The following is a 24,335-nucleotide window of genomic DNA, read 5'->3' on the forward strand; positions in this document are numbered from 1 at the left end:
ATGCGCATTTCACGACACGCCTTTTTCCCACGTAACCTGGCAATGCAGTTGTTGACATCAACGCCGAAAAAACCCACACGCACATCACCATCCAACACACACCCCATCCCGCCTTTACATGCGACTCTTCTTGCGAGACGCCCTCTCGCGCTCGTAAGCCTTGGCCTCGCGGCCCTCCTCGCCCTGGATCTCGGCCACGATGCGCTTGTACTTTGCCTCGTACGCAGAGTCGCGCTCCTTCTTCTCGCGCAGCTTCTCGCGCGCCACGAAGCTGGCGTCCTTGCGCAGCTCGCGCATGGCGCCCTTCTTCTCGCGCTTGTACTCGGCCCGCAGCTTGGCCGCCTCGCGCCGCTCCTGGTCCGGGTCGTAGTGCTTGTTCGGGTTGAAGTCGTCTTCGAACTTGGGCACCGCCGTCTTGATGGCCAGCGGTTTCCAGTTGTGCAGTGCCTGCGGCCGCCGCGCCAGCCGCGCTTGCGAGAGCTGAATCCGCAGGTGTTCGAGCGTCTTGGTGGGCTTGGGCTTGAGGTTTGAGAGGGCAGCTTCGAGCGATGGCGTGAAGATTTCGGTGAATGCGGGTGTGGTGGACCAAAGGCTGGTCATGGTGGTAACGTTGGAGAGGTAGATGGCGGTGAGATCGTTTTCTGGTAGTGCGGGATGCTTCAGAGCGAGCGTCGTGAAGCGCACCAGCTCAGGGATGTAGCGTTTGGAAAGAGCCTGGTACTTGAGCGAGAGGGTGGACACGTAGGCGCCCGTCATTAGGTCCTCTGGGCCTTGTGGAGTCGTGAGCCCGAGCCAGCGGGCCATGATGGTAATGGCAGGCGTGACGACTTGGTGAAAGTGGTCAGAAGTTGGATAGATTGTCGAAATGGCCGTGAGAATCATCATATCCCCAGGAGCGATGGTGGAGGTCTTCCACATGGAACTCAGATGAGAGCGGAATTGCTGAGCGATGGGAGTGGGAAAAGTGCGAGAAAGCGAATGGATATGGCGGATCAGGGTCTCGATCGGTGCCAGCGGCAATTTCTTCGACGCCATGAAAGAGATGTGGTCGACCAGGGCCTTGCTGAAATCTTCCATCTTTTCCCTATTTTCGGCACTCAGTTGAGGATGGTACAGAGCTCTTATTCTCTGGACGACCGTAGGAACGTCAGTGGCGGCGACGCCGTTGAGAACCGAGAGTAGTTCGTCGTGACTCCGTGGGCACGGATATGTGTAGGAAAGCTTCGAAGTTTTCGCTTCTTGGTTATCCTTGAACTGTTCAACAAACTCATCTTCTTCATCCTCGTCGCGCTGGCGAATAAGCTCTTCCTCATCGTCCGAAGAAGAATCCTCTTCACTCGCGCTTGATACGTCGTTTTCATCGATGTCGGATCCACTGGCCACAAGATCCCCGTCGATTTCAAAGTCATCCTCGTCGTCGACACCGTCTGGCCGCAGAGTCCCTACGCGGAGGTCCTTGAGTCCGAATTGGGCGGCATCGTCGGGAAACTCGTCGTCATCGTCCTGTGACTCAACATCCATCTTTTCGTCTTCTTCTTCGTCACTACTGACATCTTCTCCCTTCATTCTTTTGAGGCGCTTTTGCTCCAGCTCCTTCAACCTCTCTGCCTCCTCTTGGGCCCTTTCTTCATCCGACTTGACCCTAGTTGTAGGAGCCGCTCGCTTGTCTAGTTTCATCTCGCGCATCAGTCTATCGTACTCCTTGTCGGCCTTTTTCTTGTCCTCCTGGCTCATCATCTTGGCGCGCTCCGGGTCCATCGAACCAAGACCGCTGTTGGCCTCCTCTGCTGTGGGCGGCGGCGGCGGCTTCTTGATTCTGCCAAGTTCTGCGAGCATGTCGAACATGCCCTCGTCCAGTTTCTCGCGCAAGTCCTCATCGTCTTCCTTTTCCTGCTGGCGCTCGTATTTGTGCAACTTCGATTTGGCCATGACCTCCTTCATGACCTCTGCCTTTGTCTTCTTTTTCTCCGGCTGTTCTTCCTCTTCCTCCGCTTCCGCCTCGCCATCGTTCTCTCTTCTCCTCTTGGGCTTGCGTTTCGTGTCGCCCTCGTCGTCGCTGCCGCCTTCGAGACTGCCAGCATCGAAATCGTCGTTCTCGCCGTTGAGATCCAAGGCCATTCCACCGTGGGTGAGCTGCACCTCTTCCTCGTCCGCGTCGTCCTCCAGATCGAAAACGTTGCCCTTCTTGCGTGATCGTTCGCGAGTGAAACGCTCGAGCATTTTGTCTTCGACGGTCATGGTCGGATCGTTTTCGCCAATGCGCCTATCGATGATTCCGCCAGTCTTGTTCCTCATTTGTAGTTCTGGCAGCAGCATCTTCCGTCTCTGTTGTCGTCAAAAGTCAGCGACAACTCCCATCGTAAGAGCGTCAGTTCTTGTTCGTACCGTCTCCTCGCCCAGACTCTTGGTGACGCCTGGACGCGCCACGGCGACCATGCCATCCTTTGCATTCTGCTTGTGCAAGCTTGTGGACTGAAACTTTTCCGGACGCGCCTTGGCTTTGATCTCGAATGGGTTGAAGCTGTCGCGAATGCTTTCGAGGGCCTGGTTGCGCTGAGCGCGCTTGGCGACATCCTTGCCGGCGCGCTTCTTTTCCTTTTTGGATTTCTGCGGACCGGTGATGCCCTGTTCGCGGAGTGACGCCTTGAGGCGTTTGAGTTGGGAAGGAGGCATCGTTGTTGCACCTGCGCAAAGCTGATTTGAGGCAGGGCAGGGCAGAGGCGCGAAGTGTGGTTGTTGATTGTGTTCGCGTCAGGGAAAATTGAAAATGGCCGGCAGATCCAAGCGCCCGCTGACCGCCTTCATGTGGGGAAGGACATTTTACGCGAACGCCTCGCGTCAACATGCCCGTATTCGCGAACTGCGTCGACACCCATCTCTCTCTGCATTCCGTTTGACCAAAAATTATCTACTGTACATTGAATTGAGCCTTGGATTCTCACTCTGGCTCTTGAGTGCTCCACCTGTCCTTCAGCGCGCCCACATCAACTCCACACAGCTCAGCTTTCTTCACCAACGCCTCCGCTTTGCCCACCACGGGCCGATCAATCATCTTTCCATCCAGAGTCCATGCGCCTCGACCTGCCTTCTCTGCCTTTTCATTCGCAATCACCACTCGCATTGCCCACTCTGTCTCGTCCGTCTGTGGCCCATATACCTCCTGACACACCTCCACCTGACTCGGATGAATCAACTGTTTTCCATTGAACCCCAGGCGTTTGCCGTCGACGCACTCTTCGTTGAGAGTTTGCAGGCCTTGCTCACCCTTGTAGGCCGTACATACGAGGTCAATGGCAGAAGGTAGGTTGAAGGCACGGCAGGCGGTGACGATGGCGGATCGCGCGTATAGGAATTCGCGCAGCGACGGAGTGCGAGTGATGGACAGGTCGAGGGCAAAGTCTTCTGCGGCGAAGATGAGGCCAGAAAGGTAGGGAGTTGCGCGGCAGATTGATTGTAAGTCAATGAGTGCTTTGGCCGACTCAATGAGTGCGATGAGACGCAGGGGCGGGTGGGCTGCGGATTGGTCGTTGGAAGAGTGACGGTGCGGAAGCGTGTGGCGGATGACATCGGTGACGAAGTGCAAATCGGAGGCCGAGTTTACTTTTGGGATTACGAGAGCATCAATGTTGGGTGCTTTGAGCTGTTTGACGGCTACTATCTCAGCGCAAGGAGGGCATCGTGGCAAGAAGAGGAGCAGACCACTTCGGTCAGGTCATCCAAGGCATAGCCGCTGTCGACTGAGTTGATTCGTACAGCTTGCTCGCGGATGCCCTTTACACGCGGCTGCTCGAGGAGCTTTCGAAGATTCGAGCGTGCCTCTGCTTTCTTGCCAGGCGTGACAGAGTCTTCCAGGTCGTAAGCTATCGTGTCTACATTGAGGGCTCGCGACTTTTCTAGCATCCTTGAAGATGAACCAGGCACTGGGTGGGTTTAGCATCGTGTCGCATTGTCTGTAGGAGCCAGGATACCGTAGAGAAGCGCCCGACGGATGATGGGTGCTGCCATGCCGAGCAAGCCACAATCTGCTCTTTGACAGGTGTTGGAGGTTGTGTAATGGTGATGGTGAATTGGAGACGGCGGGGACCTGAGCTTCAATCTTCCCCACACTCGAAGCGGGTGCGTCATGCGTCGGCAAAGCCAAGCTGAAACACCGACGCTAGAGCCAGGGTCCCTTACGTACGCCTCAGGCTGCGTAGCTTCAACGCCAGAGCTCTCCGAGCACCACTCCCGACACCATCGCAAAAGGGACTCGAATACGCTTGAGAGGCCGCAGTCATGGACCATGCCGCAGGGCCCCAGTCGGGCGAGTTGAACTGGCGTCTGAGCAGCCACCCCATCACGCTGCTCTGCTTCCTGATCTTTCGCATCTGTAAGTCGCAGCACACCGGCGCAAAAAAGTTGTCTTCGCAGCGGATGCTTACAATCGAGCACAGCCAGTCTACTCGTCTACCTCCTGGGTCTCCTCTTTACCGATAACTTGTACGTCGACCTCCAGTCCCGTCCTCAATTCCCCAACCTACCCACCCGCGCCCATCTCCACAACCACCTGGCGCCCCTCCTTCTCCAAAGAGCCTCAAACAGCTAACACGCTCCCCACAGCGTCATGATCTTCATCATCACCATCATCCTCCTCGCGGCCGACTTTTACTACCTCAAAAACATTGCGGGACGGCGGCTCGTCGGCCTGCGCTGGTGGAACGAAGTGGACACGTCGTCCGGGGACTCGCGCTGGGTCTTTGAGAGCGCGGACCCGGAGACGCGCCAGATCAATGCGACTGACAAGCGCTTCTTCTGGCTCAGTCTGTACGCCCAGCCGCTGCTCTGGATCGCTCTTGCCATTGTGGCGCTCGTCAAGTTTGAGTTCATCTGGTTGACGTTGATTGGTGAGTTGCCTCTTCCCCTCTCTTTGTGTCGAAGTAGAATTGCAGTGATGTGCGAGTAGGAGGTTTTGCACAGAATGATTTCTTGTGGCAGTTCTGGTTCATGGCTAACACACAACAGTCATTGCCCTCGTCCTTACCATCACCAACACGCTCGCCTTCTCCCGCTGCGACAAATTCAGCCAAGCCTCCAACTTTGCAGGCAATGCCTTTTACGGCGGTGGGATTGCAAAGACTCTTGCCAGCAACATGGTGACGCGCTTGTTCCGATGAGACGGCAACCATCGGAACAACGAAGTGGTGTATGCGCTTTGTCTCCCGGTTCTGCCACCAGGGATGTAGATTCTTTTTGTGATGTTTCAATTATTGGCAATTAGAAAGGAGTATTGAGCTGGTTATTTGTCTGTGCTTGACTAAAACGTTGTGTGAATTCCATCTGGTCCATTCAACCAAGCACTCACCCCCCCCCCCCCCCCCCCCCCCCCCCGGATTGCTGACAGACAGAATTATCTTTAAGCGCTAGCTTCGTGGGTGGACAAACACTTAAACTCCAAATCGGGGAAAGGAAAAGAAAATTTTGAACAACTGTGGCGCTCCCTGTGCGTTGGGCAAAAGCAACTGATGCCATCGTCTAATTCCGAAGTCAAGCCAAGAATTTCCCCCTTCTTTGAATTGGTTTGCATTTCCTTCTTCCCCTCGTCGACCAACACCCCCTGTTTGATCACAGCCTCCCCCTTACAACCCACTCCACGCCCCTAATACCCCCTCTTCCGATCCACCACATTCCACAACCGGTCCCCGCGCGCCCTCCTTCCCACATTCTCCGTCAAAATCTCCAAGCTCCTCGACGTATAATCCGTCGTCACGGCGCTGATGTGCGGCGTGATGGTCGTGTTGGGCGCATCCCACAGCGGGTCGTCGGCAGGCAGGGGCTCCGGATCCGTAACATCGAGGGCCGCACCAGCGAGCGTGCCGTCCTTGAGCGCCTCGACCAGCTCCGCCTGGTTGAGATTCTGCCCGCGGCTGATGTTGACGAGGTACGGGGCGTGGGTGCGCTTGTGGGTGCCATTACCGCCGCTGCCGCGCGCCAGCACGTCGAACTCGGCGGCGCCGAGGAAGTGGCGCGTTGCGTTTGTGCTGGGCACCGAGACGAGCAGCACGTCGATGTCTTGGGCCAGGAAGTTGTGCAGGGCGGGCGTCGAGAGCCCGCTGTACCACGCGGAGGGGATGCTGCCGTCGCGGTCGCCTGTGCCTGGCACGATGTACCCGTTGTCGGCGCGGCTTTCGGGCGTGTCTTTGGCGTGCGCTGTGTACGCGATGACGTCCATGCCCATGGCTTTGGCTACGCGGCCGACTGTTTGTGCGTTGGTCAGCCGTCATCTCTTAGAAGCACTTTCTCTCTGCTTCTTCCCCTGCTAGGACTTGCGCATTGCGAGGTGCGAGAGGAGCAGTGTCGATGCAGCTTACCTTGTCGTCCGATGCTGCCATACCCCAAAACGCCGATGCGTTGGCCTGCCAGGTCGCGCACCGTCTGGCCTGGGCCGTACCTTTCCCACCGGTGCGCCTTTTGCGCGTCGTGGAATTGGTCATAGTGGTGTGTCCGGACGAGGAGCGCCATGAGCACCCACTCGGATATCTGTGAATCTAGTCAGTTGTAGTTCAATGGCAGTCGTTGTAGAATCCGGGATGTGTTTGGGCGTCAAGACGTCAAAAGTGATTTTGGGAGATTTTTCTGGTGGGACCGGCTCTTGATGAGATGAAAGAGAAATGGAATGTGCAAATAGTGAATCAAGCATCCAAGATTCAAAAAGAACCCACCTGCGGCCCATGGATACCACTACTCGTAGTAATCGTCACGTCCTCGTCCTGCCAAATCCATTTGCCCTGGATCTGGTTAGACCCCGCGCTCATCAGATGCACCCAGTTCAGCTTGGGCGCGTCGCTCCGCTCATTGGGAAAAGTGCTGCCCGTCACCAAAACCGTTGCGTTGGCAAAGACCTCGCTCGGCAGCGCTGCCCCCCACCCAGCAATCTGGTGGTATTCGACGCGGATCCAGGGGTAGCGCTGCTGCAGTTGCGAGAGCTGCTCGACGGGCTCCGGGTCCGGCAGCGCGATGACGAGCGTCTCGTTTTTGGGTGGTGCTTCTTCGCCGCCGCCCATGATGATGGTGTTGATAGTGTTGATGTTGGTCGAAAGTGGAGATTGCTGCTGCTGCGATTGCTGCTGGGCCCAAGGAAGCAGACGGAGGGATTGCAAGAGGGAATTAGACGAGCACAAAGGAATGAAGGGGAAGGACGAAGTGGCGGTGGGAAAAGTGAGAATGAGCGAGACCAAGGCGAGCAGAAGCAGGACTGATATAGATGGCCGCTGCCGGACGGCCGGTGGTTTTGTCAGCGCCATTCTTGCGTCGTATTTGCTGCTGCGCTGCCGTCTGTGCTTGCTCCCCAATTAATTTCTCTTCTCTTCAATCAAAGCCCTGGCAGTCGTCCGAATGGGTAAGATGGGGAAAACAGTGGCTGGCTATCGTGGACCCCGCCGTCGCGGCCGTTGGACGTTGGAGCCGTCGCAACTTAGACGCGGGACATGGTGCATCATCGACTTGAGCCAAGGATAAGTCATGGCCGGCGATTCCACGGGGTTTCATGCGTCGCAGCGGCAACGTTCGTTGCCCGCTTTGACGCATGACTACACGTGCTTTGACGAGCTTTCTGCGTGCCATGATAACAACGTCTCTTCCTCGTCACCTCCGCACGCCATGCAGATTGTCGAAGAGAACCCTTGCGCCGTCCAACAGACGTGCTGTCGTCGCCGCGTGCCTGCAGTGCCTCCATGTGGCTCGTGTTGTCGGTTAGGGCCGGCACGCTTTTCGATGCGGGGCTGTCGAGGACAAAGCTCCTGCCACTTAAGCCGACAAATGCTGCTGAATTTACACTGTTGCCCCATTTTCAAGAGGCAATTGGATTAGGTGATGCGTGGATTGATGGCCCAGGAATCGGAGCCCTGCACCCGTGGCGCTTTCCGTGGCTGCCATGAGACGCGCTGCTTGGTGCTAGTCGTCGATCACATTTGCTGCGTCGTCCTTAGATTCGGAGCAGACCGAAGGACTCCATTTTTGCCTTTTTGGACGCAAAGTCTGGCCTTTGGAACATTCAATTTATGTTGAAAATCAAAAAACACCGATCCGAACATTGAGGGGAATCAAAACGGAAAACAGAGAGGTATCAAACAACATGCGAGCCATCTTCGCCGCGGGCCCAGCCCTTTTGCTCCTCACTCAAATGACGAACGACCAACACCAACAACTCGGTTGCAGCAGAACGTTCCCGATGCAAAACACTCCTGAACGACATTACCTGCTTTTGTCTCACGACACCGGTCCCATTACTCCAATTCGACCACGACGCTAAGATGATGCACAGCTGGAAGAAAAGGAAATTCGTCCGCATTCGCTTTTGTGGCAGCGAGCTCGTAGCCTCTAGTTTTCTCAATGGCGAATTCACCTTTTTCCCTAAAACTTGCGTTGAAAGTCGTCAAAGCTTTCGCTGTATACTGGATGAAGTCCAAGTCCTCCTCTTGCTCGCGGGTTGTAAGGATCGTAGCTGTCCCTGGAACCAGCGGTACTGGGTGCTCTCGGTGTGCTGAAGCTTCCCACAGGACTCTGGTACTGTCTTTGGTGTTCGCTTCCAAAGTAGTCTGGCGACTTTCCCCCGTCACTCGAGCTGATGGGGCTCCCGTACGGCTCTTCGGGACTGAGGACGGCGTTCTCGGGAGCCTTGATGGCGGCGGCCACATAAGTGTTTGACTGGGGCACTTTGACGAGCTCGAAAGCGCGGTCAGACGTAAAAGCACGCGTGTCTTTTGAGAAGCCGCGAGCGTCGAGCGACACAAATTCACGCTTTGGAGAGCATCGAGACCGGACAATTTCCACCCAGCCGGTGAACATGGACCAGCGTCCCAAGAGCAAGAAGCATTGAATGCCAAGGACCTGTCGGTGTGTGAGCAAAAAGATAGGAGGCTGTTGTTGTGATGCAAACATACCGATAAAAGGACAAGGGTAGCTGTTGCAGTACCCTGATTGACACTGAGGCCTTGTGCGGCATCGGTGCACATACCGCTTCTTGGGTATGGATAATCCATCAAGCACCGAATCAGGGGAAGCGCAGTCTCCATGTGGTGAAGGGCTGTCATTTCCTTCTGATCCAAGTACACAAAGACGACAGAAAAGAAGATGACGTCGACCAAAACGAAGAGTACAATGAGAATTCCTCGCCATTGCAGCCAAAGGACTTTGCTGACGCGCCGGTACACGATTTTTGCCGAGTTTTTGCGCGACTTCAAGCTCCCCGTGTATGAAGGTAGGCTGGTGCTGTCCTGCGTTTCGGTCTGGTCGTCACTCCACATGTTTTTCAGGTAGACGTTGATGCAATAGCAAAATGTCCCGAGCTGGGTGAGCGCCGCTGCTCCTGCGATACCAAGTAGGGGACCCCAAAAATCGGCCATGGAATGCTCCAAGCTGACATGGCAGGCTGTTCCGAAGCGAAAAGAAACACCAGTAAAGGCAATTGTTGTGGCGAAGAGAATCGCGGGTATGCCCCATCCAAAGAACTGGGAGGCGTAAAAGAATTTGCGTCCTGGTGTGGCATCCCAGCAGATTTGGACGTGCATCGATAGAGCTCTGATGAAGACTGAGAAACTGTCAGTAGGGGAATAGGCGAGTGAGCGGAGGCGACTCACTCCACATTGCTGCAGAAAGTCCACCGGCAACGATAAAAGCCCCAGAAAAGGCGCAAGATACGCTCGAGTGCATGTCGTTTGGAGTGATTTCATCGAAGCATTGTTCTGGCTGTGCGCCGAGGGGAATCGCAAATCCGAGCTTTTATCATTAGCAAGGCCTTCCACGAGGAGGTAGGTGACCTACTGCAAGCGAGACGCAGCCTACCACCAGGCAGACGCTGAGATAGTGCCGTCTTGTGTTTGCCACTGGCAGAAACAGCCATGAGACGAGCAGAAATAGGCAGCCGATGAGCCCGACGAGGTTCAGAGCCTCAGTCACCTTGTAACCAGACTCGAATGCTTTGACAACGTTAATATTGGACAGCAAGTAGGTGTAGACTGACTCACACTCGGAGAATATCCAGTCCGTAATGGGGCATGGAAGACAACACTCGAGATCCGAGTAGGCGTCTGACACATTGGCACAAAGCCGCCCCGAGGTATCTGTACATGTCAGTGTGAACCAAGGCTCATGAGTAGCTTGACTTACATCCTCCATCTCCAAAGTTGGCCCGATTCAGGAAGGGTGGTGGGCAATTTGCCAAACCGGACATGACCGCTTCTCAGTTCATTCGAACCCAGGCAGCGGGCACCCAACAAACGGGATAGCGATACCTCTGCCTCTGTTCGCCACTTCGAACTCGGACCAATCGCTACAAGGGCAGGTGTAATCAAACGTGAGATAGATTCTGTCGTTGGATTGACAGAAGTGGATATTGAAGGGCTGGCAGTACCCGGCGCAAGTAGTTTGATGGTAACACGAGAGTAATGAGAAAGTGAGGTTGGACAAAAAGACACGGGACACGGTGCAATGGGTCAATGCGAGCCGAATGCGTTGCGCAGGTATTGGTAGCAAGATGGACGGCTGGCGACAGAAGGTTGAATAGACGTAGGTATATCGGCTCGAAGGAGAAGGTCGAAAGAGGCGGTAGACAGAGCGAGAGGGGAGGGAGTGAGAATATGGGGAGCCGATGAGCAGGATGGCCCAAATTCTGGCCACCCCAGTGGAGCTCCCCGACGCTCAAACTCAGCTTTGGAAAACCGGAGGACAGGCCGATCAATCAGAGCATGGTAGAACAGTGCCGGGAGAATGGCGATCCCGGTAGGATAGAGGTCGAGCACAGGGGCAGGGGTGTTTCGGGCACAGAATCACAAGAACGCGCATCTTGGAAGCGCGAATGGCTAGACCAGGACCCGGTGATGCCGCTGCGGCGGCTCTTGATGATGGCCAGGCGCAGATGCCGCTGACCAGTAATGTCATCAGACGGCGTCAATTCCCTGCTCTTACTCGTCCTGGAGCGAGTGACATGATGTCGGGGTGACGGTGGTTCCTGGTCGTCGTGGAGAAATACGCGGCCTGGCAATAGAGGCTGCAGTAGATACATGGACTCGGGCTCGAGGAGGTGGGTTTTCGCGTGGCCAATACAGTCGGTGTCGTTGGGACGGATGAGCCGCAGCGCGGGCATATCCGACTGGGCGAGGCACGGCGTCAAGGGCAGCCAATCAGCGCCGCGGCCTGCCCGTAAAGGTGACGGCCTCCCGAATTGGCTGCCGGCCGCTCCGTCTCCCATCGCCACGCCACGCCACGCCACGCCTCCCTTCGCCATGACCATCTCCGCCTGCACTGAGGTGCCGCATCTCGCATCTTTCCCGAGTCCCTGTCTCCGCCGACCCTAACTACGCAATCCCATGCCCAGTCGAGAAACGGCCGCTGGTCCTGCTCCCATGTCTGGGTCCTCGACTTGAGACTGGCTACTGACAGAGAGACCCCGACTCGTATGCGCGAACCGCATGAAGCAACGTCCCACGAGAGGAGAAGGCTCTCATGTTCCATCACACGGCAGGATCCATCACAGTCGTCACGACTCGTTCGAGCTGACCCTCGCGACGTCGGTCGCCGCATTCGGGCGCACATCAGCGCCGCATGCCCATGCCCAACGTCTACTGGTCCGCCGTCAGCTCTGTTTGACCCATCCATCCTTACACTGGAAATCTCTTCACCTGACTTTTCCTCCTATCACGGCTTCCATCTTGACCTCTTGCCCTTGGCATCGATTCTCGACCCCATGCCGTGAATAAGACTTTGACCCATCGACCTGTCGTCCATCTGAGAGCCGTCCAAGGAGAGCGCGCAGATCGTTGCCTGAGATTTGACCGCAGCTTGCCCTTTTGAGTGGATGAATCCCCACACTCAACGCCCGTCAACGGTGGCCCGTCCGTCTCGTCAATCAACGGCCAACGGCAACAACAAACTCAACACCCGCACCAACCGCGGCGTGCTCTGAGCCAACGGTAAACTCAACGCCGCTGATGATCTTGGAAGCAGCACGACCTTTGCAGACTGCACGACTGTGGCGCCGAAACAACGCTTCTTCCTCGAAAACACTTCCCCGTAGCCTTCGCTGGCTGGCTGTTATTTGCACGTACGACAGGAACCATGTTGCCAGACGTTGCGTACAAAGACGCTTCCGAATTCAAACATTTCTCCCGTCCAGGGTCCTTGCAACGAAACGCTGCTCGACCGGCAAACCTTGGAAACTTGGAAAAATATTCCACAATCGCGATTGCATGAAACAACAGCAATGGGTCTCACGGCACAGCCCTCACCCGTCAAACCCCCTCGCTGCAAATCATCCCTGCCCAGCTCAATCCGAGGACCGTGCAATGGGATAGATGCTGCTCAGGGCGAGTCAAACTGTTCTGAGCTTGTATCAACCTTTTTGTCGGCATGAAATTCGTATCCTAAGAACAAGCTCTCCACACCATGGACCTGTAGCAACCGCGACATCTACTTTTCCAAATGCATCTCACGCGCGAGTCAGGCGGATTTCTTCCTTGCGCGCTCATTTGGGGGCCAGTCCACTCGAGAGCCACGAGGCTGCCAAGCAGGCACACGACGCTGCTGACGCCGACTCCCTTCTTGGGTCATTCTGACTTCCTTCTATCACACAATTGCGGTTCCAGTGTCCTGATCGTCGCCCTTTTATAAATTCCAAGTGAAACGAACCAAATCACATCCATCCATTCAAAACGTCAGCAAACTTCGACTGCGCAAAGAAACCAACAGACTCCATCTCGCTAATCCCCCTGTTGATATTAAGATGGGCGGCAATGCACTCCATACAAAGACATGCTGGTACGTAAGGTAGCGAAAAGGAAGAGTGCAGCGATAGCGGCAGCGGTCACCGGACAATCGGAAAATGAAGCGATGACGCTCGAGCTGTGTGCCGCGTGCCGGCCCACCCCCCAACATGCGTGGCTACACCCGTCCATTGGGGAAATAGCAAAAACACACAGGGGTTGGTACTGGATTTGGCAATGGTACCTGGAGCCCGTCAACCCCCTGTTTGTCCCCAGCCTCTGTCCCGCACCACCGGACATTTTCGTGCAGGGTCTGCATGCGTGCTGACAGGCGCTGACAAAAACGGCTACGTACAGTCCGCATCGGAGCCGAAACCTGAACCAAGATCACGAGGCAAGAGACGTCCGTCTTTCACTCAATCCTGACAGTCAAGATGTCCCTGGCCCACGCTGTACAAGTACCCTTTCGCTGGTCGAAATTTGATGTCAGGTGCTGTCGTCGCCCACATCAAATCTTGTCATGTAGGTGTCATCACTACCAGTCAATTGTCTTTCCAACACAAAGACTGCTACTCACGATTCTGCCGTCTTCTCACAGGCCAAACTCAAGCGTCACTCCACACGTCCTTGGGTCCGGATTTGTTGTCAGCAACTGGCCGTCCCTGCAGACGACATGCAGTAAGCACACCCGCTGACCAGTTCCACCCACATATATACGTGAAAACTACTGCATGCATTTCGTTCCGCTGGGCAGCCTCCCGCAGCAGCTGCATGCGTACAGTTCTCTGCATACATATCGTAAGGCCCCCATTCTTTTCATGTTCTCACTTGTCAGTAGTTCGTGCCATATGCGCCCACTCGAGAACGCGAGCGCGTGCTCGGCGACCGGGCGCCTGAAACCTGGAGAGTGACGTGAGGTCGGCTACGTGACTGTTTTCAAGACGAGGAGTGGCGAGGAGGATTATTCTCTTGAGTTCAGGCTGGCTCTAATCTATGGGTATATCCAAGTCACGATTCTAACCAAAGGTACAGTTTTCACTGACCACTTGCCCTATACCATCTGCCCCTACTCCTCATTCCGGCACTTGGTCCAAGAAGACCAAGACAATGGGAAAGGGAGAGACCACACAAGATCCCGAACACCCCAAGAACCCACACAACATCTAAAAATGGCTCTTCGTGACGTCTCCCGACTTCGCTCCCGCTTGCTCCCGCTCAGGCTCCCGACTCCCGCCTCCCGCCTCCCTTGCCCTTCTCAACCGGATACACCGCCTCGCCCTTGCACAGGATATCGGCGTACGGTGTGCGCGAGCACCACGTGGATGCGGGACGGGGCGAGCCTTGCTACACACATGGCAGGGTCGAGCGCGTTGCTTGACTGGCGGCCGGCGAGGCTTCGTTTCGTGCATGCCTTGCGTGCGGGGAGGATGCTCGCTGGCGCGTTGCCCGACCGAACAACGCGATGGCGTTTAGAATACTTGAGCAGGTATAGACTTCTTGCTTCCGTCATGTACGCGCTTGAAACCCCCCTCGTGGTTTCTGCTTCGTTGCATCAGTCCGTTCAATTCTTGAGGTTATCCATCCAGTGGGTTGACACAAGGGTGACAGAATGTCATGCCATTCTTGTCTGTTTTAGGCAGGTTTGAGAATTTCTGACAGCTCTTCGTTTTTCCGCTTTCCTTTCTGTATCAACCTCTTGCCCTCTCGCGCGGCGCCATTACGACCAGAGAAACAAGAATGCACGATGACCAGCAGTAGCACTCGCCCTCTAGCTAGCAGGAAGAGGGGGAAGACCCACAAATGCTGCCTTTGGTTGTCCAGCATGGCCACCTTAACCCGTTGGCCTTGCTAGACCTTGCTTGACGGCTAGTCAGCGAGCATCAAGCAGGATCTAGCACCTAGCATCCCACGACGAACGGTATTCTTCCAACCGCGGGCTGTGATACGCTACCATCGACCACCATCGTCGACTCCAATCTCACGAATGGCCTCGCCCATGCACAAGGTAACTTTTCGTTCACACGGCCCGTTTGTCAGTACGCTTCTATCAGCCGTAATCAACCACACGCCTCATGCATGGTACAGCTTAGACAAGAAGCAACCTGCCCATGACCCTGAACCGAACCGCCTGCCAACGTAGCGTAGCTCGTGTCCGGTAGCTCAACTCTCAACTCTCCAATTTCCCCTTTGTATCGCTGCAAGCAAGCAAGCAAGCAAAGTAACCGCTCAGTCGATCAACTATTCCGCTCAGCCTGGCGGCAGAACGTCACGACTCCCGCGTCTCGGCGGACAAAGGAAAACAACAACAACAACAACAGCAACTACTACTACTACAAGTCTGCAGGTCCCTAACAGTCTCTCGGCTACGACGCCACACTGCGAGCGCACGGTGTGGTCGGCAGTTGACAGCGAGTCTAATAATTGCGTCGGTCGAATCGACGGACCGACTGACTGACGCAATCGAGGCGCAGCACCACCGCTATGGTACTAGGTGCTAGATGAACGTACGGATACGGGAGAGGAGCAGGTGGCGGCGAGCGAGTGGCGCCGCGTACGAACAAACAAACGACAGTGCGGCGTGGCGTGGCGTGGCGTGGCCTTGTCTACCTTAGCCTGGGGCCACAGGGCTACTCTAGTGCGAGGGAGGTACGATGGGTAGGTGGCGGCGGCGCGAGGAGGCGATTGCGCGTGCGTGCGTGCGTGACGCGATGCGATGCGCAGCGGTGGGTGGGCGAGTAGTGGTGTGGCGCAGTCGGAGTGCCTTGGCACGGCCGTGTTGTCGCATGGTGGGACAAAGGTGGGTGCTGTGGTGCGCGTGCCTGACCTGTGCTATTCGTAGAATGTTACTACCTCTTAGAGATAGTCGAATCGCGCGAGTGCACAAGGTAGGAAAAAGGTTAGGAGAAGATGCCGAGACGAGGACGGGGACGACAGGCTTGAGAACAAGGAGCGAATCGCAACAATCACAAAGTCAAGACAGAACCGGAAAGTGTACACAGACAGGTACGTAGGCAAGTCTCCAATTCAATCAACTACCCGCCGCCTCGCTACATCAACGAGCGCCATGCATTTGCCGCTCTGCCTGGAAAAAAGTGCTGTCACGCGCTCACCAGGACAAAAGAACGGCGGCGGCTCAAGGCAAAAAACATTATTGCTGTGACGGGCTGTCTAGCCGTCCATGATGCCAGTCTGTCCCGTATAGATACATGCATGTACCGCACCGTACAGAGAATATAGTACAAACACGATGATGCTGCTGCTCGAAGGGTGTTTCGATGTGAACGAGTGTGTCGGGGGTGATGGATGGGGAAATGGAGCAAAAGATGAGTTGGGGGGAGGGAATTCAAAGTAGTAATGGTGCTTTGGTGGAGCTGTTGCAAAAAAAAAAAAAAAAAAAAAAGAAAAAGAAAGAAAGAAAGAAAAACGAATGCAGACGCGAGATACCATGCGAGTTGAATAGTAAACGATTTAAGCAGCAACGCAGCAGGTACTGCTTGCTTTAGTTGCGATGAATGAGAGACTGAAGGCAAAACGCATGAGTAGTAAAGATTGACAGAAAAAGAGAGGCTGTGTGAGCGACGTGTAAGGAAGGTAAGTAGAGAACTGGCTCTTGTAGACTTTGCGCATTGCGTGTAGATGGATGTGTTGCTCGAAGAAGAAGAAGCATGGGTATTGGAAAATTGGTCGCAAATGATGGGAAGAAAGAAAGGAAGCATTCAGGCGCGAACGAAGATAGCAAAGGGGACAAAAAATAAGCGAAAGTGATGTAGAGCCATAGGCCACCACAATGGAGCTGACACCGTGCTCGAAAAGGAAGACTGGAGAACAAACAGCCGCCGATCTAGGATCGAAAATGTAGAGGTGGACCAAATTCAAAGAAAATGACGCATAAGAAGTAAAGAAACCGTGAGCACCTTTCACAGCCATACTTGATATGCAAAAGCTACGCTCAAATCGCACAGTGCATTTGGGTATAGCTTTCGAGGAAGTCAGTACGGATAGAACAAAAGCAGACCTGCAACAGCAGAGCAACAGCCACCCCAAGCTTATCCGGCGAGGAAAGGCGGCGTCCACTGCTTCAACGCCACATTGTACTGGTGTTTGCTAATCGACAACTCTTTGGTAATGCCTTGCAGCAAACTTCGAGCTAGACACAACGCAAATGACAGTCGTCTGTGGGTAAGTTTAAGCCGTCGCGATTGACGACGGCTTTGTAGAAATGGGGGTGTAGGATTTAGGTGATGTAGCGTTCAAAGGATGGAGTGCGACGAGCAGTCAGGCATTGCTCTTCTTGCGATGGAAGATGGTCCGCGTACGAGACTTGTCGCGAGACTTCTTGTCGCCGTCTTTCCTCGCAGACCTCCCCCGGACGCTGCCGGCGTCGTCGTCATCCTTGTATTTATCCTTGTATATCCTGCGCGGGTAAAAAGTTAGCACAACCTTATCGAATGTCTCAACCAGTAGACGGGAACCGAGAAGTCTAGTGAGCAAATCTCAACTTACCAAGAATTGCCCGCAACGCTAACACCCTTCGCCTCGGCCATTCGGTAAAACCTGGCCGACTTCTTCAAGTCTTTCTTGCACCCAATGCCTTCGTGGTAGCAGAAGCCGGCTTCGGCGAGCGCATCTGCATCACCCCAACTGCCAGCAATTTCAAAGCAACGCAACGCGAGGCTCTTGTCTTGCTGGATTCCCCACCCGTTCATGTAACTGACGCCAAGCTCGTATACACTAACGGCGAACTGCGCCTTGTGGGTGCGTCGCTCTACCACGTCAGGACCCGGCTTGCCTTTGGTGGCGTTGTCTTCGTCGTCCGCAACCTCCAGCTGCGCCGCGTCAACAGCTTTGCGCAGCCACTTGACTCCTTCGGCTTGGTTGGGACGCATGCCCCAACCGTGACGACATGCAAGGGCGTAGAGAAGCATAGCCGTAGGGATCTCGGCCTTGGCAGCAAGTCGCCAATGGTATGTGGCCTTTTGCACCTCGCCCTTTTGGTGGAATTCGATGCCCTTTTCCAGGTGCATCTGAGGCGTCATGTCTGCGATGCGGGTGGTGGTCGCCGTGGCGGCGCCAGACGAAGATGGCCGCGTGGCATTGGCCTTGATTGTGCTGTTGCTGGACACAATGGATGGAGAAGAGGGCCGAGGAATGTCAAAAGACTTTGGCTTGGCACCTTGAGAGTCTGACGAAGATGTTTTTGGCGGCGATGGGGGTGAGGGTGGCCGCTCGTTTCCGGTACGATGGGCGGGGTGAACTCCTCTCTCCCAGTTCCACTCACCATCCATAGCGTTCGAGGCACACATCGATTGGCGGTCCAGTGTGCGACCACGAGGCAGGTCGTACCTCGCGTAAATGTACGAAGGAGCGGGACCATGGGATTCTGGCCGGTAACCATAATGATCCGGCCATGCAATGCTCGAACCCTCACTGGTCATGCTAATTGGCGTCGAGACCTCTTGTCCGTAGGGCATGTTGGAGTCTCCAGAACCCTGTCGGGATGGTATTCTATCGTAAAGTGGACCGAGCCTGGAGCTTTCTCCAGAAGCCTGCCGGGATGGAGTGCGTGATCGCTCCGCATTAGGCTCAAGAGTAGACCGCGCGTCAGAGGGTCGCCTGTTGTTACTCATTGGCCTTGAAAAGTTGAAAGCAGGAGTCGGCTTGGCGCCGCTGAACGAATAGTCCGAAGCCACAGAAGGGGATCTTGGAAGGGACGCAGGATAGGGCGACGCGGGAGAATGTGACCTAGAGTAGCTGGTGTTGGAAGAAATTCCTCTAGGGGGAAGCGAGTCGAAAGAGCCTCCGAGTGAAAGGCCCTCGCCATCATCACCACTGTCGTTGCGCACGGAGCGAATGCTGGGGGAGGGGCGGGGAGATTTTTGGAACCCTGGGGAGCGGGGAGGCATGAGTCCTCGACCGGTCCCTGTCGAGGCGACCGACTCGCCCGTATTCGTTCGGTGGGGACGATTGGGCAAGCGCTGTGTCGGGGTTCCTCTGGAGCTGGGGGTATTCGGTGCAGGTTCCTCGACCCGGGGTTCGATTGACTCGGGCGAGGTCGCTCGCGGTATCGGAAAGTAGCCTTGGTGAGGTGCTTTGGGAGGCGTGTGTTCTTCTTCTCCGAGGGGCGACAACTGGCTCTGGTGGCGGGAAGCTGGCCCATCATAGTCCCCAGACTGAATGGTGGGATGGTGGGAGATGGGTCGGTATTCTGGCTTCACCTCGCGTGGGTTATGCGGCACACCCGCGTCATCCTCTGGTCCCTTTGGAGACTGAATGGGTGACCGGCCTTCTCTCTCTGCCGAACGACTATATCCAGGCCCAGCCCGTCTGGCGAGTTCATTTTGTATCTCCAACGGGGGTAGCCTGCTCAAGCGCCTGCCGTTTTGTTTTTCTTCAAATCTTTTGGCCAGGATGCGCGATTGCATGGCAAAGGCATCGAGGGGCGAGAGAGCAGGCGGGACTTCGCCAGTGCGCGGCGAGGCGGTTTCGTGGACAAACTGGGCCGGGCGGCCTCTTCGCGACTCGTTGGAGCCTGGACGCAGGTCCAAGTCGTTTGGACGGTTCGGTGGCATGGTGGTGCTGGCGAGGGAGTTGCAGCGGCAGGAGTGGGGGGGTTTTGCCGTGGTTCGAAATTGGGTCGTTGTTTATGGGTTTGTGGACAATGGAGCTCGACGGCAGCAGAGGGTAGCTAGGTGGGAGCCGGGGCCGGAGCAGAAAGATTCGAGGAGGCGGCGAGCATGGGAAGCGGAAGACGAGCGAGAGTGGTGGCGAGACGGCGTCGGAAGCGTGGATGGGGGATGGGGATTGCGCGACTGAGGGAGCTTCGCCTTGGGGTTTCAGGGATGGTGGTGTCGAGGTAGGGGGATGCTGGCAAGGCTTGAGCGGGAGGCCGGGCGGGCGGGCGAGGGGGACGGACTGGACGACTCAGGTCGGACGCGCAGCGGAGACGGGCGGGCGGTTGGTTGGGGTGAGCGAGGCGTGAGGGCCTTGAGGCAGCGATTGCAAAAAAGAGCGACGTCGAGTTGGAGGCGATGCAGCGGTGCCGTGGGTGGCCCAGGTATACGACTGAGAGGGTAGGGTGGTGGAGGAGAAGCGCGGGGCGGGCGCGCGGAAATACGAGCTTCAGCACCACCTCAGCAGCGAGGCCAAAGGGGCATCGGGCCTTGGCGTCTCTTTTTTTTCAACAGGCACTGCGTTTCGGCCGCACTGGACTGGACGTGTTCCATTTCCAGCCTTATGCATAAATAAACATGCAGGGACGCACGCACGCACGCACGTCGTCGTGGCTCTCTCGACCCTGGCCCAATCATGACTTGACCCTCAAGTCCCTCTCTGCTGCTCGGCTTCCCTTCACCACCACCACCACCACCACCATTTCTTCATCCACACGGCAAACACCTCACCTCACCCGCCTTCGCACCGCACTCCGTCCCTCGCCCCATGCGTCATGTCATGCGCCCACGCCTTAGCTCCCGACATGGAGATTGCAGGCGCCTCTAGCCCGTTGCCTCAACCTTCTCCCACGCCACGCTATCCTTGAGCTGCGGCTCCGCGTCCACCGCGCCCGCTGGTCCCCCTGGGCGGATCCCCAGCATCCTCCTAACCAGCCCACTCGGCATCCATTTGCCCACAATATCGTACGCCACGCTTCCCCGCCCGACTCTCCACACATGCTGTGCTCGCTTCCGTGTCAGGCAGTCGAAGACAGCGTTGTGCAGCTCTCGCAGCGAACTGCCCTTGGCCACACTGCCGTTGTCGGCAAACAGCCCCCTGCTTGCCGCAATCCGGCTCTGCGTCACGTAGTTTTCCGCGTACAGCATCCGCGTCGCCGCAGGCCAAGCATGTGGTTGCCCTCCACGCGCGCTCTGCAGCGTCTGTTTGGTTCCTACCCCACTGCAGTCAAAGGTCCCGAGCTTGATGTGACACATGTCGATGCCGATCGTCTCCAGTTCACCGCTCAGCGACGATGCGAAACCCTCGAGCGCCCCGACAATCGTGCTCTGAACACTGTGGAAGGGCGGTTTCAGCGACGACACGATGCTCGGCGTCAGGAGCACCACACGTGACTTGAACTGGCACACGACCGGCAGGAATGCTTGCGTTGTCGCTATCGTATTGAGCACTTTGGCATTTAGTGCATCCGACCAATATTCCGGGGCAATGGTTTCGACTGGTCCAGACGTGTAAATGAGGTCGGGCACATGCACCAGACCTGCAAAGTTCATCCTGTGTGCAGACGCCCCTGGGAATGCGTGATGTGGACTGAGCAAGGTGTTGGTGAAGCGCTCGATTGTGTACTGTGCATCAAGCGGCTGTGCCACGTCAGTCTTGACCATCGAGTGATACCGTCGCCCATCTTACATTTGCAATATCCAGAAGCAGGGGCCGGACAGCGAATTCGCCCTGGAGCTGCTGCTCTTCTTCCGGCGACGACACGACGACGTAGACGATGAAGCCACGACGTTCTAGATCCGCGCATAGCGACTTGGTGATCGGGGAAGCAGGTGGTCCCGCGATGACTGAGCTTGATGAGCACAATTCCTCCCGCGGCACGACGATCCGACATACCAACCACTTCGGTGCGCGCGCCATTACTTGCGCGCCTTGCCCTACGTTTCCTGGTATATGATTTCTTTTGCTGGTACATTACGAAAGTGCCTGTGCCAATAAACGCAATGATTGCGGCAGTGATGGCGCGATTTCTTGATATCCAGTCCTGTGCGCGCTCCAGGTAGCTCGACGAAGCGCTCACCACAGCGCGGGGCGGTGGCGATGGGCGTGCGGATCTGGGGAGCCATGTCGAATTTGCGAGCGTTTCCCGTATAGACGTGGCTACGGACTCGAAGTGCTTGTCTGTCGCGTCGGCGAGGTCTGCTGAAAATTTCCGAACGTCGCTGGAGACGCCCGCAAGCTGCGATGGCGAGGTCAGCGCTGCGTAAATTCATGGCGCGGAAGGGAGTCGTACGACATGGAGAAAGTGCTGGTCGTCGCTGGTCATTGTGTCTGCAAGGACTCTGGAGTTAATTCCTGAGGCGCAGTCGAGCGCGGCGGATAACTAGATGATGGGTGTGTTGGGGCGAGCATCGAAGGCGGACGGGAAGTCCACTTGCGTGGGTGGAGCCTATCGCGAGGTGATCAAAGCGGAGCAACCTTCGTCATCCGTCACCCAAACTCCGCTTCCAGATTAGCTTCTGATCCCCGACCAGCACGTGAACGCGTAAACCGCGTGTCTACAACCCAAGCCCCGTTGAGCTGTCGCCATCAAGTCTTGGTCGTTGAAGCCTTGACGAGTCCATTCGTGGCAATGTGAGATTGCTTACGTCGGCTCCTCTCCAGTCACTTCGCTCTGCCTGAGGTGCCAACCTTTCTTTTGGGCGGCGCCTTCGCGTCGCCCGTTTCACCCTTCTTCTTCACCAGTCTACTGTTCGACACTTCCGCTTCAACGCTGCTCGTCAAAATTTCCTTTCATCGTCCGTGGCCCGCCTCACAAGCATCCTCGTGTGACCATGGCTCGAGGGCACGAGTTTGATCCCCTCTTTGGGAACTTTGTGCACCTGCAGCATCTACCGCGGGCCAACGAAGCACAGCTCATGCTTAAGAAGCTTGCGTCTGTCGTCAAGCCCATCATGCGCAAAAGAAACTGGAAAGTAGGTCAGCTTGGCGAGTTTCTGCCCGAACAGGCCAATCTGCTAGGTAAGCAAAGCTGCGCCCGACCTGCACTCCATGCGGCTTCGCTGACGTTGGCGCACAGGCTTGAATGTCAACCACGGCCAAAAAATATGGATTCGGCTTCGCTACCCAAACTCGACAAATCAGTTCATGGAATACGATGTAGTCGCCGACACGCTGCTTCACGAGTAAGTACGAGGTTGGAGTTGCCATAGCCTTTGCCGCTTTCCACCACGACTCGCGCTGTCAATCTCCTCGACCAGTTGAGGCCTGACTTGATTGCGCGCAAAGTTGCCAGCCGTTTTCAGAAACCTTGACCAGAACTCATCGCGAAGCTCTGCTAATCAAGGCATAGACTGTCCCACAATGCCGTGGGCCCTCACAACGCGCAGTTCCACAAGCTGTGGAATGAACTGCGAGAAGAATACTGGGCTCTCAAGCGTCAAGGCTATACGGGAGAGGGCTTCCTTTCGGATGGCAACCGACTCGGCGGACGTCGCATACCTCTCCACGAAGCTCGCAGGCAAGCTCGCATTGCCGCTGAGAAGCGCAAGACATTGAACACCGGCTCAGGCCAGAAGGTGGGTGGCAGGCCTGTCACTCGAGGAACCGAAATGCGCAAAGTGATCGCGGAGGCTGCTTCACGCCGCACCGAAATAACAAAGGGATGCGGTCACGGTGATCGTGATGCAGAGAAGAGAGCAGAAGAGGAAGCGAAGAGGCTAGGATTCAGCACGAAGGCCGAGATGGAAGATGCCAACCAAATCGCCATCGCCATCGCCATGATGGAAGGAGAGCAAGACGCAGACCGAGCAGTCCTCCAGCAAATCGCATCACAGTCGAGAGAGGGATTGACGTGGTCGCCTGACGGGGGTCTGGAGATGGCTCCTCCACTACCGCCGAACAAGCCATCCAGCGCTCCGCCGTCCATTGCCTCTTCCTCCACCTCCAGCTCTTCTGCGCGTTCCAAGCGTCCAGTCTCTCGCCTGGTCGCCGAACCCAGCCGCAACAGACCTCGTCCGGCCGACATCATCGACCTGACCGACGACAGGCCTTCCAAGAAACCATCCTCTGTCATATCCCGCGCCTCTTCATCCTTTACAACACCCTCGACATGGACCTGTGAAATTTGCACCCTAGTCAACCAACCTACACACCTCTGCTGCGACGCTTGCGGCGTCGAACGGCCCTCTCCGACCGAGATGCCGGCTTCAAAGGCGCGTAGCAGCACGGCGAGCGGCATCATGCATCCGCTAGACCGCATCCCTCCGCCGCGCGAGAAACCGCTCGGATGGAACTGCATCGGATGTGGCACGTTCATGGAACAGCAGTGGTGGACATGTTCGGCCTGCGGCATTCTACGACCAGACTCGTAGATTTTCAGGAAAAAGCCTTCTTTGCTGCGAAGACTTGCGACGACGGTACGGTACTACATCATGGCTTGTCGCTGGATGGGCCAGACAGATAGGGACAGGGATGATGGTAGGGAGGCTTTCTTGCTACGACGATACAGAACGGAACGACTTCATGGTTCATCACGCGACAGGCATGCTACGAATAGACAAAGACAGATGAAAGGCCGAGTAGCATCACCACAATGATAAGATGATCTGGCAAACTGCAACCAACAACCTTCTGCTCGCATCCGGATACACATACTATGCAGTACCTATATCATCTCATCGCTTGGCAAACACCTGTTCTTCTCTGGCTGCCCCAGAACCATCCCATCCCACCGCACCCCGTTAATTTCCCCGAATCCTCATACAAGAAAGCTCACCAAGGCTCAAGCTCGAGCTCGATCTCAGTCCACGCATACACATTCAACGCCACCCGACCACCCACAGCGGCCCGCGAGCCCGCTCCCGACTCCCGACTCCCTCCAACCCTCCACTCATCTCATCACCTTTCCTCCGGTCTCCATCCCTCCCGCCT

At 56.1% G+C, this 24,335-nt stretch overlaps 9 protein-coding genes across 9 annotated transcripts; 2 read left to right on the plus strand and 7 right to left on the minus strand.

The window, feature by feature from the left end:
- Positions 1–114: 114 nt before the first annotated feature.
- Positions 115–2,673, minus strand: J3D65DRAFT_549140 (nucleolar protein 14; the record flags this gene model as incomplete). The annotated part of the gene is made up of 2 exons (XM_066796941.1): positions 115–2,325; positions 2,386–2,673. 2 exons carry the CDS (start codon positions 2,671–2,673, stop codon positions 115–117), a joined length of 2,499 nt encoding a protein of 832 aa, XP_066657670.1.
- A 74-nt stretch (positions 2,674–2,747) lies between these two features.
- Positions 2,748–4,062, minus strand: J3D65DRAFT_616359 (Pyruvate/Phosphoenolpyruvate kinase-like domain-containing protein). The gene is made up of 3 exons (XM_066799437.1): positions 3,969–4,062; positions 3,700–3,920; positions 2,748–3,640 (listed from the first exon to the last, which is right to left on the minus strand). The coding sequence occupies exons 1-3, from the start codon at positions 4,003–4,005 to the stop codon at positions 2,939–2,941; spliced, it is 960 nt and encodes a 319-aa protein (XP_066657671.1). The 5' UTR covers positions 4,006–4,062; the 3' UTR covers positions 2,748–2,938.
- A 52-nt stretch (positions 4,063–4,114) lies between these two features.
- J3D65DRAFT_616363 (Golgi apparatus membrane protein TVP23) lies at positions 4,115–5,288 on the plus strand. The gene is made up of 4 exons (XM_066799438.1): positions 4,115–4,369; positions 4,434–4,479; positions 4,600–4,883; positions 5,002–5,288. Exons 1-4 carry the CDS (start codon positions 4,276–4,278, stop codon positions 5,151–5,153), a joined length of 576 nt encoding a protein of 191 aa, XP_066657672.1. The 5' UTR covers positions 4,115–4,275; the 3' UTR covers positions 5,154–5,288.
- A 347-nt stretch (positions 5,289–5,635) lies between these two features.
- On the minus strand, positions 5,636–7,040 carry J3D65DRAFT_549545 (2-hydroxyacid dehydrogenase; the record flags this gene model as incomplete). Its single annotated transcript, XM_066796957.1, has 3 exons — positions 5,636–6,234; positions 6,348–6,516; positions 6,699–7,040. The coding sequence occupies 3 exons, from the start codon at positions 7,038–7,040 to the stop codon at positions 5,636–5,638; spliced, it is 1,110 nt and encodes a 369-aa protein (XP_066657673.1).
- Positions 7,041–8,337: 1,297 nt separating this feature from the next.
- J3D65DRAFT_251563 (uncharacterized protein) lies at positions 8,338–10,339 on the minus strand. The gene is made up of 6 exons (XM_066794806.1): positions 10,144–10,339; positions 10,002–10,097; positions 9,799–9,953; positions 9,615–9,753; positions 8,919–9,565; positions 8,338–8,865 (listed from the first exon to the last, which is right to left on the minus strand). Exons 1-6 carry the CDS (start codon positions 10,205–10,207, stop codon positions 8,389–8,391), a joined length of 1,578 nt encoding a protein of 525 aa, XP_066657674.1. The 5' UTR covers positions 10,208–10,339; the 3' UTR covers positions 8,338–8,388.
- Positions 10,340–15,788: 5,449 nt separating this feature from the next.
- Positions 15,789–16,559, minus strand: J3D65DRAFT_251739 (uncharacterized protein). Its single transcript, XM_066794810.1, has one exon. It carries the CDS (start codon positions 16,448–16,450, stop codon positions 15,833–15,835), a length of 618 nt encoding a protein of 205 aa, XP_066657675.1. The 5' UTR covers positions 16,451–16,559; the 3' UTR covers positions 15,789–15,832.
- A 366-nt stretch (positions 16,560–16,925) lies between these two features.
- Positions 16,926–19,532, minus strand: J3D65DRAFT_251870 (uncharacterized protein). The gene is made up of 2 exons (XM_066794811.1): positions 17,238–19,532; positions 16,926–17,148 (listed from the first exon to the last, which is right to left on the minus strand). Exons 1-2 carry the CDS (start codon positions 19,301–19,303, stop codon positions 17,010–17,012), a joined length of 2,205 nt encoding a protein of 734 aa, XP_066657676.1. The 5' UTR covers positions 19,304–19,532; the 3' UTR covers positions 16,926–17,009.
- A 494-nt stretch (positions 19,533–20,026) lies between these two features.
- Positions 20,027–21,880, minus strand: J3D65DRAFT_616383 (uncharacterized protein). The gene is made up of 4 exons (XM_066799439.1): positions 21,697–21,880; positions 21,300–21,642; positions 21,093–21,250; positions 20,027–21,043 (listed from the first exon to the last, which is right to left on the minus strand). The coding sequence occupies exons 1-4, from the start codon at positions 21,727–21,729 to the stop codon at positions 20,228–20,230; spliced, it is 1,350 nt and encodes a 449-aa protein (XP_066657677.1). The 5' UTR covers positions 21,730–21,880; the 3' UTR covers positions 20,027–20,227.
- On the plus strand, positions 21,853–23,918 carry J3D65DRAFT_251679 (zinc metallopeptidase). The gene is made up of 3 exons (XM_066794807.1): positions 21,853–22,424; positions 22,483–22,588; positions 22,756–23,918. Exons 1-3 carry the CDS (start codon positions 22,238–22,240, stop codon positions 23,774–23,776), a joined length of 1,314 nt encoding a protein of 437 aa, XP_066657678.1. The 5' UTR covers positions 21,853–22,237; the 3' UTR covers positions 23,777–23,918.
- The last annotated feature ends 417 nt before the right edge of the window (positions 23,919–24,335 follow it).

The sequence above is a fragment of the Phyllosticta citribraziliensis genome (genome assembly GCF_038025025.1).
Source record: "Phyllosticta citribraziliensis strain CPC 17464 chromosome Unknown J3D65scaffold_3, whole genome shotgun sequence".
NCBI classification, from domain to species: Eukaryota; Fungi; Ascomycota; class Dothideomycetes; order Botryosphaeriales; family Phyllostictaceae; genus Phyllosticta; species Phyllosticta citribraziliensis.